Below are 14,152 nucleotides of genomic sequence, written 5' to 3'. Positions count from 1 at the left end.
GCAGCAGAACTATCAACTCTCAGCTTAGCTACGATGGAGGTAAAATCCTTTGGTGATATGAGGGTCATAGAAATACAGCCTTATTACAATGAAAAAAAAAAGATGTTTCCTACCATAAACATGTGGTTCTCAGTGTTTTATGCCATGTCCTGGATATAATACAGATTTCATCATTTTTAGTGAATTTATAAAAACAAGTTCTTCAGCCTCTGGGGCTCAGTTTCCTTGTTAAAGAGTTTGGATCGCCATAGTTTCTGCCTTTTAGGAACCTGACATGTGGTTAACATTTATGTGGCTGATTTATTTAAGCGTGTCATGCCCACATTTTTAGTGTGAGCCAATGAACTTGATCACTGAAAGCAAGTACAGTTGACTCTTGAAGATACTCAGCCTGTAAGGGTTTTTAGTAGAAAACTTCAAATGGCATTGCCCAATGGAGTTGTATCTGTAATTCTATGTCTGCTTAACTGGTTTGTTTTACAGTCAGATTTTTTTTTCTACTTCCTTTTGTACTTAAGTGACTTTGACTGAAACTTGGTAACATAATGTGGTGTAAATGACATTGCTGTGACAAAAAAGGAGACACAAATTTAAAATGTATGCTAGATCAAGATGTCATTAAGGAATGGGTTTGAAAACTAAATAGTAGAGTTCTTGAGGGAATGCTGGCTGGCCATGAACTGCCCTGGCACAGAGGTACCTCACCGTATCACAACTTGGGGATGCCTAAAGGATGGTGTGGATTAAAGTTAGCTCAATGTAAGACAAAATCTGGCAAAATCCCTGGCAAGGCACTCTGGAAAGCAGCAGAGAAAGGTGACAGTAGACGGCAGCTAGACACCTATGCTGTGTTTATAAAAAGATCAAGAGAGGGGGGATATGCTCTATGGAGGTGTAGTCAGGTATGGGGGAAGGGAGTGCCTCAGCGGGTCACACTGAGGCATCCCTTCCCCCTGAGGGACCAGCCACCCAGCGGTATAGTGTAGAATAGAGTTTATTCAGGGCATGAGGAGGGGAGTTAGGGTTAAGAGGATAGTAGAGGCAGAGAAAGCCAGAGAGAGAGAGAAAGCAGAGAGGTAGAGGAGTACAAGAGTAGATGCCAGCCATGAGCAAGTAGAGAGGGGGGGGAGAAAATGGGGAGAAAGGGGGGAAGCGAAGCAGAGAAAGAGCAAGAGAGCAAGGGGGGGCAAGCAGCCCCTTTTATAGTGGGTCAGGCATAGCTGGCTGTTGCCAGGTAACTGTGAGATGGAGTTTAGAATGCAAACAACCTGGATTTTGCTCTCCTGTTGCCAGGGCTGCAAGTGCTGCCCTACTTGGAACACGAAGGACTGTTATGTAGATACGGATATCTTCTTAATGTACCAAAACCCCATAGCCCACTGTCCACCTCTCCCTCCCACACTTTAGTTTGGTTGGAGCAGAAGAGTCTGAAATTTACTATCAAACAAGCTCGGGCTTAGAGTTTTATGATGGGCAGCTTCTATGTGGAAAGGTGAAGGACACTACCTGTGCCTTAGAGGTCTGAACCTGGAGCCACCATCTGTATCCTAGAATCTTAACACCATCAAATGAAGCACCTCAAGTGGATGTCTTCAACACACATACCAGGGCTTCCTTTATGTAGATTTTATATCCGTATTTTTTTTTTTTAGCCCATGATAGAATAATTCATTTTGTGTCATCCCTCACTTTACATTATTCTCCTCATTCTTTAACCCCTAGTTCTCCAGCAACTGGAATCTGACAATGGGCTGTTGAGATCAAAATGCAAGACCATTGACTGGAGAATCATAATTCTGCTCTTAAATATCTAATAAGAGATGCACTGACTGTTCACTGTTGGACAAAGAGCATCTATGCTTGAGAATTTAGCTTTTAATTCTCTATTGTTTTAGAAAAACAAGACAGTGAATGAGCAAAGAACAAGGCAGGATAACTGCCAGAGGAGGCTGGCTCGGAGCAAAAGGAAACTGTGAGTTTCAACATTCGTGTTATAAATCCTTCCCTATGTCTTTGATGCTTTCCTACCCTTAAACTCTATAAGCAAAGCTAACATTGTTTAAAGATATTTCTCTCTCTTGCTTCAGCCAACAGGAGCTTTCAAACCATATGGTTTTAACAGGCATATCAACATAACATGCCTGTCTATTGTTAACTGTATTTACTTAAGGCCCTATCTAGAGTAAAAAAGAAAAAATGAATAATTAGAAACATTAACCAGGGCAAACATTTCCCAAGCCATTGCGTGCCTGAAAATGCTTTCCTCTTGTTAAATAAAAATCTATGTGGTTGCAGCTAGACATTTAATAAATGACCATGGCTTTCTAATGGAAAGGACATAAGCACAAATACAGGACATTATGTAACTTTAAAGATATCTTCAAGTGATCAAGAAGAAAATGTCTAGTAAATATTACTTAGCAAACATTTCTAGGACCCTAGGATTCATTCTCAGTACTGACAATTAAGATAGCTTAGGTTGCACAGGACTTTTGCATTTCTCATAGTAGGAATGGACTTCCTCTAACTTTCTTCTCCACGATTTATGCACACACCTGAACAAAGTACGTAGCCTAGCTGGGTAGGAGACAGTGTTTTCAGTTACACATCATCTTTATCTTGAATATTTCAGAGATTTGATTTATTTTAATTGCACAGAAAACCCATTCCACCTGCTATTGTTAACAACAAGGAAGCAAAGCCTTCTCTGAAGAGCTATGAGAAGGGAGGCCATGTTTCTCCCTCAGTTGTCTATAGTTGATAGCTCATGAGGGAGGCCATGTTTCCCCCTCAGTTGTCTACAGTTAATAGCTCATGGCTGTTTTCCTCTCATTTTCCCTCAGGGCAAAATAGTGCCGAATGGGGAGAGGGTGTTCTTTTAATGAGTTCAAGACTATCCACAAACATTGAGATTTGCATTTCTGCTTGCAAGTTTTCTTACCGTGTGGCGTAAGAAGAAAGAGATGTGCTGAGTTATCAGTCGAAATTTTTACTCTGAACTTGGTGTCAGCGAAGAGCCGAGATGGATAGGGTGTGGTGATGGCCCAGATCTTCCCAGAATTGGAATTAATGTCACTTGCATGATATAATTCTCTTATTCTGAAAAGCATATATATATATATATATATGTATAAGGGAAAATAAAGACCTTAGGACCTGATCTGCATCATTCTTTGAAACATCACCCAACCGTAAGGAATGCCAGCAGCATCAGAAACCCACGAAACCCGGGTGGCAACATCCTTTGTCTGCGACATGGAAAACCTACTGAATACATTTCAGTCACCCCAAGAACAAGGGTAGAGGCAGCTCATAGGCTTCTCGGGGATGCCCTGTTATACATAGTTAATACTCTGTTTCCCTAACTGCCAAGCAAGAGGGTTCACCCAGAGTGGCATCACTTGCTTCTCTGACTGCTCCAGATGCCTGGGTTCCCCTCTTATGTTCCTCTCACACCCAGTTCCCCCGAAAGCTGTAAACACACCCCGAATATGAGTAAGTAAATTAATTCTTGAGTTTGCGTCTAACTCACAAACACTGTCCCCGTTTCTTTATTATGTTTGAAGTTGTGGAGTTTACAAAAAGTAATTGAGTTATGAGGACTTATAGGAGTCAAAGAATTGCTAAAGAGTTAATCCTTGTAATGGACAATTTGTGTCTGAATCATCATGCTTCTACTTTGGAATATTAGAGCCAGAGGCAGACTATTTGACTTGCCTCTTTGTGTACACAAAAGGAGCCATTACTACCCACTTTAAAGGATTTATGTGAAGGCTAAAAGAGAAAAGGCATAAAAAATTTACAGACTCTGAAGCCATGTAAAGTATTATAATGATCACTATGTATTTCCATGGCTGGTCCCTGTAGGCTCATGTTTTTATGTCAATATAGAACACACTATAAAGACATTAACAAATACACAATGCTTCCCATGGTGAAATAAACTCTTGTCTGTATTTTTGGTGTTGGTTATACTGACATCTAAACTCTTCTTAAATGGGAAATTACGATTCAATAATAAGCTTTGGATACTTTATGTTGTGGTTTATGTAAAATATCTTCCGCAGTCTCACAAGCCCATGTGTTTGAACACTTGGTACTCAGATCATATCCCACTTTGTGGTGGTAGAGAGACTTCAGGGTTGTGGAACCCATGTGGAAGAGGTGGGTCAGTGTGGGGCAGGCCTGGAGGTGGACAGCCTTGATCCACTTCCTGACCCTCCCTGCTCCAGATATTAGCACACATATACAAGACAGTGTGCAGTGCTTGAACAATTTCAGCTTCTAGCATTTGGGGAGATTAAATTTAAAGTGCAAACGTATGATTGATTCTTCCCTAACCCTTGCAGGGCATCCACTGTGAACCAGGACTTCTTTTGCGCGTTGTGGAATTTTACTGTGTTTTATAACCATGTGCTGTTTCTTTTAAACATGAGATTTTTAAATTATGTCAAAACAATCAAATCAAGAAATTAGAAATATCATTAATAAGAGCATAAATGAATACTAACAACATGTTTAACTGAACTTATTTAAATATTAGAAAAATAATTGAGATGAGATATTTAAATTTATGTTATCATGGGTTGGCAGAATATCTTGTGAAATTTGATATTCGCAGTTTAATTGATTTTCTTATTAACTTTTTTAGGTTTGAATCGACAATTCCAAGCACTGAATGAATCCTAACAGATCTTATTCAGGGAATAATGTGCTTAGATAGATAATCATTATGCATGCATACATTTACGCATGATGCAATCTCTGGTTTCTTCTTACTAAACCAACCTTACCATTTGGTTGTTGGTTGCTTTAGTTCTCATATTTATTTGAAAATAAATTATTGAGGAAAGGTGCTTTAAGAGTCTGAACACAAATCGCAAGCCACTGACACAATCCCTTGAGATACTTTCCTGATGTGGTTGCATCTGCATTCTATCCTCTAAGATTATAAAGTTACAGAATAGAGAAAGGAAGCACTGCTGGAGTTTTAAAAGACTTCTTTCCGTGGTGTATTAAGATGGCGACTCCTCACACTTCTCAGGGAGGAATTAGCAAGAGATAGCTTTGGAGACTTATTTTTACTATTAATTTTAAATTATGTGTATAGGTGTGTTTCCACATATGGGTATGTGCATGTGAGGACAGGTGCAAACAGATGCACAAGAAAGCATCGGATCCCCTGGAGTTGGAATGGCAGATGGTGTGAATTACCAGCCATGGGTGCTGGAAACCAAACCTGGGTTCTCTGCAAGAGCAGCAAGTGCTCTTAACTGCTCAGCCATCTCTTACTAATGAATGCATCAACACTCTGGTCTTCAATCATTCTAGTTTAAGAAGCTAAAGGACCGTTTAGTCTTATTGTGTAACTTAGCAAGAAAGGAATGAAAACAGGCTGGTGAGATGGCTCAGCAGGTAAGAGCACCGACTGCTCTTCAGAAGGTCAAGAGTTCAAATCCCAGTAACCACATGGTGGCTCACAACCACCCGTAATGAGATCTGATGCCCCCTTCTGGTGAAGAGAGCTATAGTGTACTCATTTATAATAATAAATAAATCTTTAAAAAAAAAAGAAACGAATGAAAACTTGAGCATGTGTATAGATTTGAGAATCTTTTGTATTTTTCTGGGTTTCTATTTTCACTTCTTCCAATGTGGTTTTCAGAGTTTTTGTGTGTGTGTGTGTTTGTTGCTGGCTGGTTGGTTAGCTCTGATTTTAGCTATCTCTAATTAATTCTATTTTTATTTTAAAATGTGAATCTGCATTGTGAATGAATGAAGATGTTTTGGGAAGGGAACTATCCTTTAGACTGATCAGTGACTCAAACCTTTCATCTACTTTCATCATTTAGTAGGAAGCCAATGAATGCCTTTAAGTAAATGCATTCTTCCTATATTTAAGATAAAATGCTCAAATGAAAAACCCCTAGAGGGGTTTTCATTTGCATCAAATTTCCAAATAAAAGTTTCCATTAGATAAATGGTAATAACACGAGAAAAGTATTCTCCCTTCTAGCAGGATATTAATTTTTAGATTATCAACGAGACCAAGGTCATTGCAGGAACATTCTCAACAATGTTCTCAATAGGGAAGCATGCATGTATTTGTTCAACTTGGGATAAGAGTCAGCTGATAGAGAGGCCCTGACATGGCCAGAATGTTCCAGGTGGGAAGGTGAACCTGTGTCAAGTTAGGCCTGAGCCTCAAGGCTCAAATGCTATGTAATTAAATGAGTTACAAATACAGCAAAAATCAAACTACCAATGAACAAGGTCAGTTCTGACAGATAAACTATCTTTTAATCAGATTTTGGTAGAAAAATACTTAAGAGCATAATGAAGAAAATGACAGCTTATGAAAATTGTTTTATTCTATTATCAAGCTAAGGGACTTGACATTTTGCATGCAGAACTAATTACTAATCCTGAGTAAACTGCAAAATAGACAAATTTAATCAAACATGGAAACTTCAATATTTATTAAAAGAATGATACTTACTTTTTTACTTTGTTACAAAAGGAGGCTAGGCTCTTGTTACTCCCTTGGGGTACTTCAACTATTTCAATGGGACAACCAACTGGCTGGAAGTAAAAATTGCTAAATTAATACAGCTCAACACAAAGAAGAAGAGTAACATGTTTGTGTAATTATATTTTCTTATAAAGATCAGTTTGCATTTAGTTTTACCTTTTTGACTTCTATTGAAGTAATATTTGCATATATAAAACTATGTAGACCTTAGGTATGTGATTTTAGTATTCAGGAATGTGTGCATCTGTGCTATCAACACCCAGGAAAAGATTGAACTTTGCTGTCCCTTTCAATGTTTCTCCACTTCTCTGTAAGGTTTAGCCACCACCCTCTTTGTACTGGTGTTAGATTTCTGCTATCATATCTTACTTGTGTATGTGCTGTTGGTTTTGGCTCCTGTTAGTAAGTGATATTCCCTTTAACATGTCTTCATACCACAGTCCACTGTTTAAAAGCACCAAGAACTGGCATCTATGGTGTACAGAGCCCATGATTCGTCAGGCCATCTTACTCCTGACAGGCATTTGAATTGTTGATCGCCTTTGGGATGTATGAAGAAATCATTGTTTTATATCTAACTGCTTTGGTGGCTATATGTTTCATATATTGGTAATATATTAAATAAACTTTCAGATAGAGGGTGCATATGAACCATGTTTAAATCACTTTTACCTAGTATATTTAGAAGCTCTGTTGTCAAATGTGCATCCGTGAACTTCATTCTCTCGTCTGGATTGACTCATGTTGCAATGTGACATCTTTACCTCTAACAACACTGTCTTAAATCAAATTTTGCTGCTGTTGGAACCACAGCAATCTTCTCTTTCAGGCTGAGAGTTAAATTCTTGGTTATTTTATTTTCAACCTGGTCCTTTGTTTCTCATTAATATTTTTTTTGACAGTAATTGTGCCGTTATGTCTTTAGTGTGTCATTTTCTGTCTATTATTTGGACATGTTACTATATTTATAGTTGACATATTTATAAATAGTTTGGCTTCAGGTCATCGTGTCTCATTTCCTCTGTCTCTTACTGTCTCTGGTTCTCACTGCCTCTGCCTCTCACTGCCTCTTACTGCCTCTCACTGCCTCTCACTGCCTCTCACTGCCTCTGTCTCTCACTGCCTCTGCCTCTCATTGCCTCTCACTGTCTTTCACTGCCTCTGTCTCTCACTGCCTCTGTCTCTCACTGACTCTGCTTCTCACTGCCTCTGCCTCTCACTCCCTCTGCCTCTCACTGCCTCTGCCTCTCACTGCCTCTGATTCCCACTGCCTCTGCCTCTCACTGCCTCTGGTTCCCACTGCCTCTGCCTCTCACTGCCTCTGCTTCTCATTGCCTCTGCCTCTCACTGTCTCTGGTTCCTACTGCTCTGCCTCTCACTGCCTCTGCCTCTCATTGCCTCTGCCTCTTACTGCCTCTGCCTCTCACTGCCTCTGGTTCCCACTGCTTCTGCCTCTCACTGCCTCTGCCTCTCACTGCCTCTGATTCCCACTGCCTCTGCCTCTCACTGCCTCTGGTTCCCACTGCCTCTGCCTCTCACTGCATCTGCCTCTCACTGCCTCTGCCTCTCACTGCCTCTGCCTCTCACTGCCTCTGCCTCTCACTGCCTCTGGTTCCCACTGCCTCTGGTTCTCACTGTCTTTGGCTCTTACTGCCTATGGTTCTACTCTCTGATTCCCACTGTCTCCCATTCCATTGTCTCTGACTTGGAGCTCTCTGATGAGAAGTTTCAGTTCTTCAGATGGTTGCCACTGCCTGAAATCTTTCCAACTCCTTGTAATTCCTTTCTTTTCTTTTGATTTTAGATACTTGAATATCATTTGCAAGTATTTGGATGACTTTGCCTTTATTTGTAATGTATTGCTTCTTTGACTCTACAATTAATAATTTTTAATTGAATTTGAGAATTTTTTTCAGCAATATCTCATGGTCCTTCCAAATAACAACCCCACACTTGGCCAAGACGTAGTAAATCCCCTGAGATTTCTAAACCTACCCACGGCATAGCTTTCTCTTTGACAGCACAGCATTCAGCAAGTTCAAGCTGCTTTTGCAGTCTGTAGCTAACAGTCCTGCTTTGCTCGCCAACTCAGGAGCTGTGTCTGGGCTCCATTTGACTGCACAGCTGCAAGGAGCTGCCCTGCAGGTGTAAACCAGTATGCTGGCAGCTCTTAGGGAATCGGTGTCCAGTGCTGCTTGTTGTCCAATGTTTGAATCCAGCTACTTTATTTATTTTGTCTAATTTTAAGACTATTTATAACAGTAGGGTAAAGTTACTGATTATCATACTGTTGTGATATGAATTGGATATCCTTAAGATATATTCAGTTTTGATACTCTTAATTTGAGGTAGTATTTCTTATGCCATAGCTTGCAGAGTTAGCTATTTGCTTATGCACTGCCTTTAAAAGTATCTTTTATTTGCCAGATGTAATTGTCATTTCAAAGGGTTACTGGTAACTAATCTTACCCCTTTGCTCTTTCTGATTTCTGGCTGGCTGCTTCAACTTAGCTGTTCTGGCTCAAACTACTTTCCAAGTTGTCTGATTGAAACTGGCTTCTCTTCGATTCTGACTGAATTTCTCTGCTCAGCCTTAAACTAACTCTGGTAATATGTTCTAATCTTCTAGATCCTCCTCATTCTCTGACTCATTCTGTCTTCTTCTGTGTCTAGCTTTGTCTCTGCAACCTATCCATAAAACCATTCTAGTAAAAAATGCCTCTGAGCTCCACAAATTGAACTGCTACAAACTCTAGTCTACTACACTGCCTCTTGACTCATGGACTCAACCCAACTGACTGATTGGAACTCAGAGATCTGTTTACCTCTGTCTCCTGAGTGCTAGAATTAAAAGCCTGTATCACCATGCCTGGACCTAATCTTTTCTGATCTGTTTGCCTCCTGGGCTTAAAGGCATGCCAGTATTCCAGCCCAATGGATCAACCAGGCCTAGAAGGTCCTTGGATGTGATCCTTTGCTAGAGCAGCCATATTATTGGATTAAAATTCCTCTACACTTCCCATCTGTTGATTTACTATATTGATACTGGTTTTCATAAGATCAGTGTTAGTCAATTTCTGAATTCTGAAATCTATCTTTACTGCCCCAAATAGACTTTTCTCTCAAAGTATTATTTAACAGTTTGATAACCAGTTGCTTGATGATGAAGAATCTTTGTGTTCCTCCTGTGAAAAATTATGAATTATCTTCATAATTGTGGTGGTTCTCTCTCTCTCTCTCTCTCTCTCTCTCTCTCTCTCTCCCCTCTCTCTTTGTCTGTGTGTGTGTGTGTGTGTGTGCGTGCACATGTGCATGTGTGTTTGTGTGTGTGTGTGCAGTCCAGAGACTGAAGTGAGGTGTTTTATTTAATAAACTCTTCACTTCTTTTATTGACAGTCATTCATTAAACCTGTAACTCATGTATTTGGCCAGATTAAATGATTAGAAATCCAAAGATCTGCCTGTCTCTGTCTCTTCAGTATTGTGATTGTTGACTCATGTCACAACACTTAGCTTATGTGTGGTTTCTGGGGATCTAAAAATCCCATGTTTGCCTGCTGTTTCTCTAGCCTCCACCCACTTTTATTCATTGCGTAATTTATGTCTAGATGCTATAAGCACAAAAATTCTTCAAACATGATACAGGAAATTCTATGGCTACTTTAGCAACTGTAAAGTAATCAAAGAAAGGATTAGAGTCAATTGAAATGTAATTATTTAATTTCTTAGTTTTGTCAGGCTCCTATGCATTATACCTGCCAATCAAGTAATTTAGGAGCCTCTATGTACAAGGGCACTATCCCCTGCTGCTAAAGATAATAAGATTTTAAATCATCATAGTGTGACTCAAATTATAGATGTAATGGAATATATGTATGTTTTCAAAACATAACAGGAGTAGGTATATTCCATAAACTAAACTTTCATTTCTTAAAATGTATTAGTTTATAATGTAATATATTATACACGTAAATATATACAACACTAATATAATATACTAACATAGGTTATACTAATATATTAATAAATTTAATGATCTATATACTTGAAAAAATGATAGTTAAATATAATTTTACAATAGTTGTTAATCTAAGAACATGAAATTTGCCAGGTGGTGGTGGCACACGCCTTTAATCCCAGCACTTGGGAGGCAGAGACAGGCAGATTTCTGAGTTTGAGGCCAGCCTGGTCTACAGAGTGAGTTCCAGGACAGCCAGGGCTAAACAGAGAAACTCAGTCTTGAAAAAAAGACAAACAAACAAACAAACAGAACATGAAATTTGTGAAAAAATAAAATGTTTGAATATTAAAAGACTTTCCTTCCTGAGATCACTTAACTTTATCACCAATATCGCAATCCTCTACTGAGTGAGTTTCCATGTTCATGAGCATTGCACTTACGTCTGAGCTTCCCATTGACATGTTCTCCAATGCCCTGGGTAGGAAGGAGTCTTTGGAGAACTCCAGAGAAGGTTCTACCTGGTCTGCATCTCCACTTCTTTTCTCTCTATTGGGAATGGAGTCCATTGAGTAGGATGAGTAATGACGAGGGATATTGCCTTCAATTTCTACATAATAGTTATGATGTTCGTTTCCCAATTGTCCTTGTGGATTATATTTATCCAGGCCAGTGGATGATGGAGTTATAGCATTGAATCTAGGATACGTGATGCCATGATATTTTCCTGTGGGATTTCTCCAGGAGCCTTCCTCATGAATGGGCTGATGGGTACATAGGACAGCAGGATTAAAACCAATGGTTGATGTTTTTCCAAACTGAAGCTGGGAGGGGCCAGGACTCTGAGAAGTGAATTCACTCAAGTGTCCTGGGTGTGTTCCATATATGGGTTGCCATTTTGAACTCAAGTTTGGTGCATCTGGCACAGAACCCGTGTCTTCTTCTTTTTCAGTCTCAGACAGTGGAGTTTCATTGTTGATCTCTTCCACTAACTGATCAAAACCCAGCCTGACTTGCCGGGAAGAAAGGTACTGGTTTGCATGGTGAAATTGTTGGGGATCATATCCACCTTCCTGTGGTTCAGTGTGATTTGGCTCTGTTTGCCAACTGTGTGCCATTTTTGATTTTGTATAACAGAGGATTTATTTGGCCCCAAATGTCTTCTTGATATTATAAAAGAAGTTCCAGATTTTCCTAGAAAAACAAAACAAAACAAAACCTGGTCTTTAGTGACAAAAAAAACCATGTTAAGTAAATATGCAAATGCTTGGATTGACTGGTGAGTACTAACTTAGTCCATCAGGACTAACACACAGAGAATCTAAGGGACAATATTGACTGGATGGATTAATAATATTCTTTTGTGTATGTGCACCACTGTGTGCCTGGTACTTAAGTCATAACAAGAGGACAAAAGGTCCCCCAGATCTGGAGTGACAGACAGCTGCGAGCCAGCATACAGGTGCTAGGAGCTCAACCACAATCTTGTAGGAAAGCAACCATGCTCCTAACCACTGATTAATCCCTCCAACCCGTAGGCTTCGTCAATCCATACAGAACCCCTCTGCCCTTGAGCTGACTTCTCTGCAGTATTTCCTCAGTCTCTCAACCTGTGTGCACTCGAAAGCTCATGCCTGGCAATAGCTCAACAGTCTTTTCGCTATTAGCCACTCTCCCAGTCATGTGCACAGTCTTAATTCTTTCCCTCCTCCAGTAGTTAGACTCTCACTCCAAAACTCAAGTATAAGTAATTGCAAATTCTTTTATCCGCTTCTCTAGAACTACTTTCATTAAACGCTTTAATGAGTTTCATGCCATTAAATCCTCTCCGTTTGGAAAATGCTTTGGTCCTTTGCAGAGCTCGCTAAGTACTCTCCATTCCTCCTTTCCCATGTCTCGCTCTTACTTTAGCTCCTCACTGGTAGCCACACTCAGAATTTCTCCTTTCTGTTATTTCTCAAGCACCCATTTATCTATTCACTCTTTCCTTTCTGGTCCTTTTGGGAGTTCAGTTTCTCCTGAGTTATTCTCTCATGCAGGGTATTCATTTCTTCTGTAGTCTAGAGATTGAATTTAGGTAGTTTCATATGTGGGTATCTGTGTGTGGGTGTGTGTCAGGATACCCGTAGAGATCAGAAGAGTGCTGCATATCTCCTGGGGCTGAAGTTACAGGCTGGTGGGAGCCACCTGCTTGTGGGTGCTCAGGACTGAACTTGGGCTTTTGCAAGAACAGCGAGCATGCTCAGACAGCATGCCCCATTCTGTGATTTAAATTATCACCTGCTTTCCATGACGTCACCAAGGACCACCGAACGTACTCAGTGTTTCCATTCATTCTGTTTTTACCGTGACATCATTCATGTAAAGTTAAAAACACTCATGATATTTGATAGAATTAAAAGTCAGGGTAATTAGTTTGCATGCTTTTGGCAAATTATTATCCAAGTCTATCTGAATGCCTGAACAGGCTGTGTACGATAACCCTTCAGAGTCCACTGGGAATTTTTCACCTAAGATCTTTTAGCTACTCCATAGCAATATTTAGTTAAGATGGCAGTAATGACTTTTCTTTTGTGCTACTTTGGTATTTTGTTACATTTTCATTATAAAGTGAATTAGTTTAGCTGCTTGTTAAATCTCAGTTACTGAAGATTTAACTTGTATTCCATTGTTCTTTATGGACTAAGTGCCATCCATCGTGCACTGAGCCCTTCAGCCAGACAGCAAGGTTCCATCTTCCAATCCTCTCTCTCCTTTATTCTCCCATGGCCTAAGATCCACTGGCTGGTTTATCACATGAACGCATCTTGAGTCTAGCTCCCCGGATACCACTCTCCACTCCTAAGTTAAAGCCATCAGCCTTCCCCGAAATGTATTACCCTCAAGCCACCTCTGCATCCTTTGCAACCCATTTTGGTCCTCAATTTCTGTCACAATTTAACGTTTTATTTCAGACACTAAGAGCCTATTTCCATGGTTACTGGATTTTCAGTGGTTTTCCACAGGATTGTTAAGATCCCACATGGTCTGGCTCTGTGCTCCTTCTCAGCTCACATCATAGCACTCAGTTGACTTCTGTGTGTGGCGTCACATGGCGGCTGGCTCCAGACAGTGGGCAGGGTGGGTCTCCTCACTCCTCATGGTATTTCCCTGGGTTTCCACTGGATGCTCACCTTCTGACTGGATTATTCCTCCACACTATAGTCACTAATCAGGACTTAGGTAAACTTTCTGTTTGTCTGTATCTGTCTGTCTGTCTGTCCATCTGTCTGTTGTATCTCTCATCTCACTCTATAATCTAGGCAGGTCTAGCTCTGAACCACATGGCATAACCCAGGATGACCTCACATTCACAGAGGCTTTTGGTTTTTTTTTTGTTTTTTTTGTGTGTTTTGTTTGTTTTGTTTTAGTTTTTTTTCCCTCTTCTCATTCAGGCTTATAAGTATTAGCCACCAATGTCCACACTATCTATTTTTTTTTTTTGACAAAGAAAAGACAATGTTCCCGACTAGATTACGGTTACACTGCATCATCCACATTTTCCTTTTCCATGGCACTGACTACACTGTCATTCCATGGGACACTTCCCTGTTCTCTCTCTTCCCATCATTCCATGGGACACTTCCCTGTTCTCTCTTCCCATCATTCCATGGGACACTTCC

General features: G+C 40.1%; 1 protein-coding gene and 1 long non-coding RNA gene across 11 annotated transcripts in view; one reads left to right on the top strand and one right to left on the bottom strand.

The window, feature by feature from the left end:
- Window positions 1-14,152, bottom strand: part of Pik3c2g (phosphatidylinositol-4-phosphate 3-kinase catalytic subunit type 2 gamma) — a 337,297-nt gene that overhangs the window by 302,874 nt on the left and 20,271 nt on the right. For all 9 annotated transcript variants that reach the window (XM_031383723.1, XM_031383725.1, XM_031383721.1 and 6 more), the window contains 3 exons: window positions 10,934-11,684; window positions 6,500-6,582; window positions 2,942-3,099 (listed from right to left, as the gene is read on the bottom strand). In XM_031383723.1, the coding sequence (XP_031239583.1) occupies window positions 2,942-3,099; window positions 6,500-6,582; window positions 10,934-11,608 (916 nt within the window). In that variant the 5' untranslated portion in view covers window positions 11,609-11,684. The remainder of the gene's footprint in view (window positions 1-2,941; window positions 3,100-6,499; window positions 6,583-10,933; window positions 11,685-14,152) is intronic.
- The window catches only part of LOC116099746, a 14,714-nt gene continuing 1,858 nt past the window's right edge, over window positions 1,297-14,152 (top strand). For both annotated transcript variants that reach the window (XR_004122366.1, XR_004122367.1), the window contains exons 1-3: window positions 1,297-1,492; window positions 1,896-1,972; window positions 11,443-11,518. This is a non-coding gene — a long non-coding RNA (uncharacterized LOC116099746). The remainder of the gene's footprint in view (window positions 1,493-1,895; window positions 1,973-11,442; window positions 11,519-14,152) is intronic.

Source organism: Mastomys coucha, unplaced genomic scaffold (assembly GCF_008632895.1).
Source record: "Mastomys coucha isolate ucsf_1 unplaced genomic scaffold, UCSF_Mcou_1 pScaffold20, whole genome shotgun sequence".
Classification (NCBI taxonomy): Eukaryota; Metazoa; Chordata; class Mammalia; order Rodentia; family Muridae; genus Mastomys; species Mastomys coucha.
The sequence above is the reverse complement of the archived record's forward strand: the minus strand, read 5'-3'. Positions and strand labels throughout refer to the sequence as shown.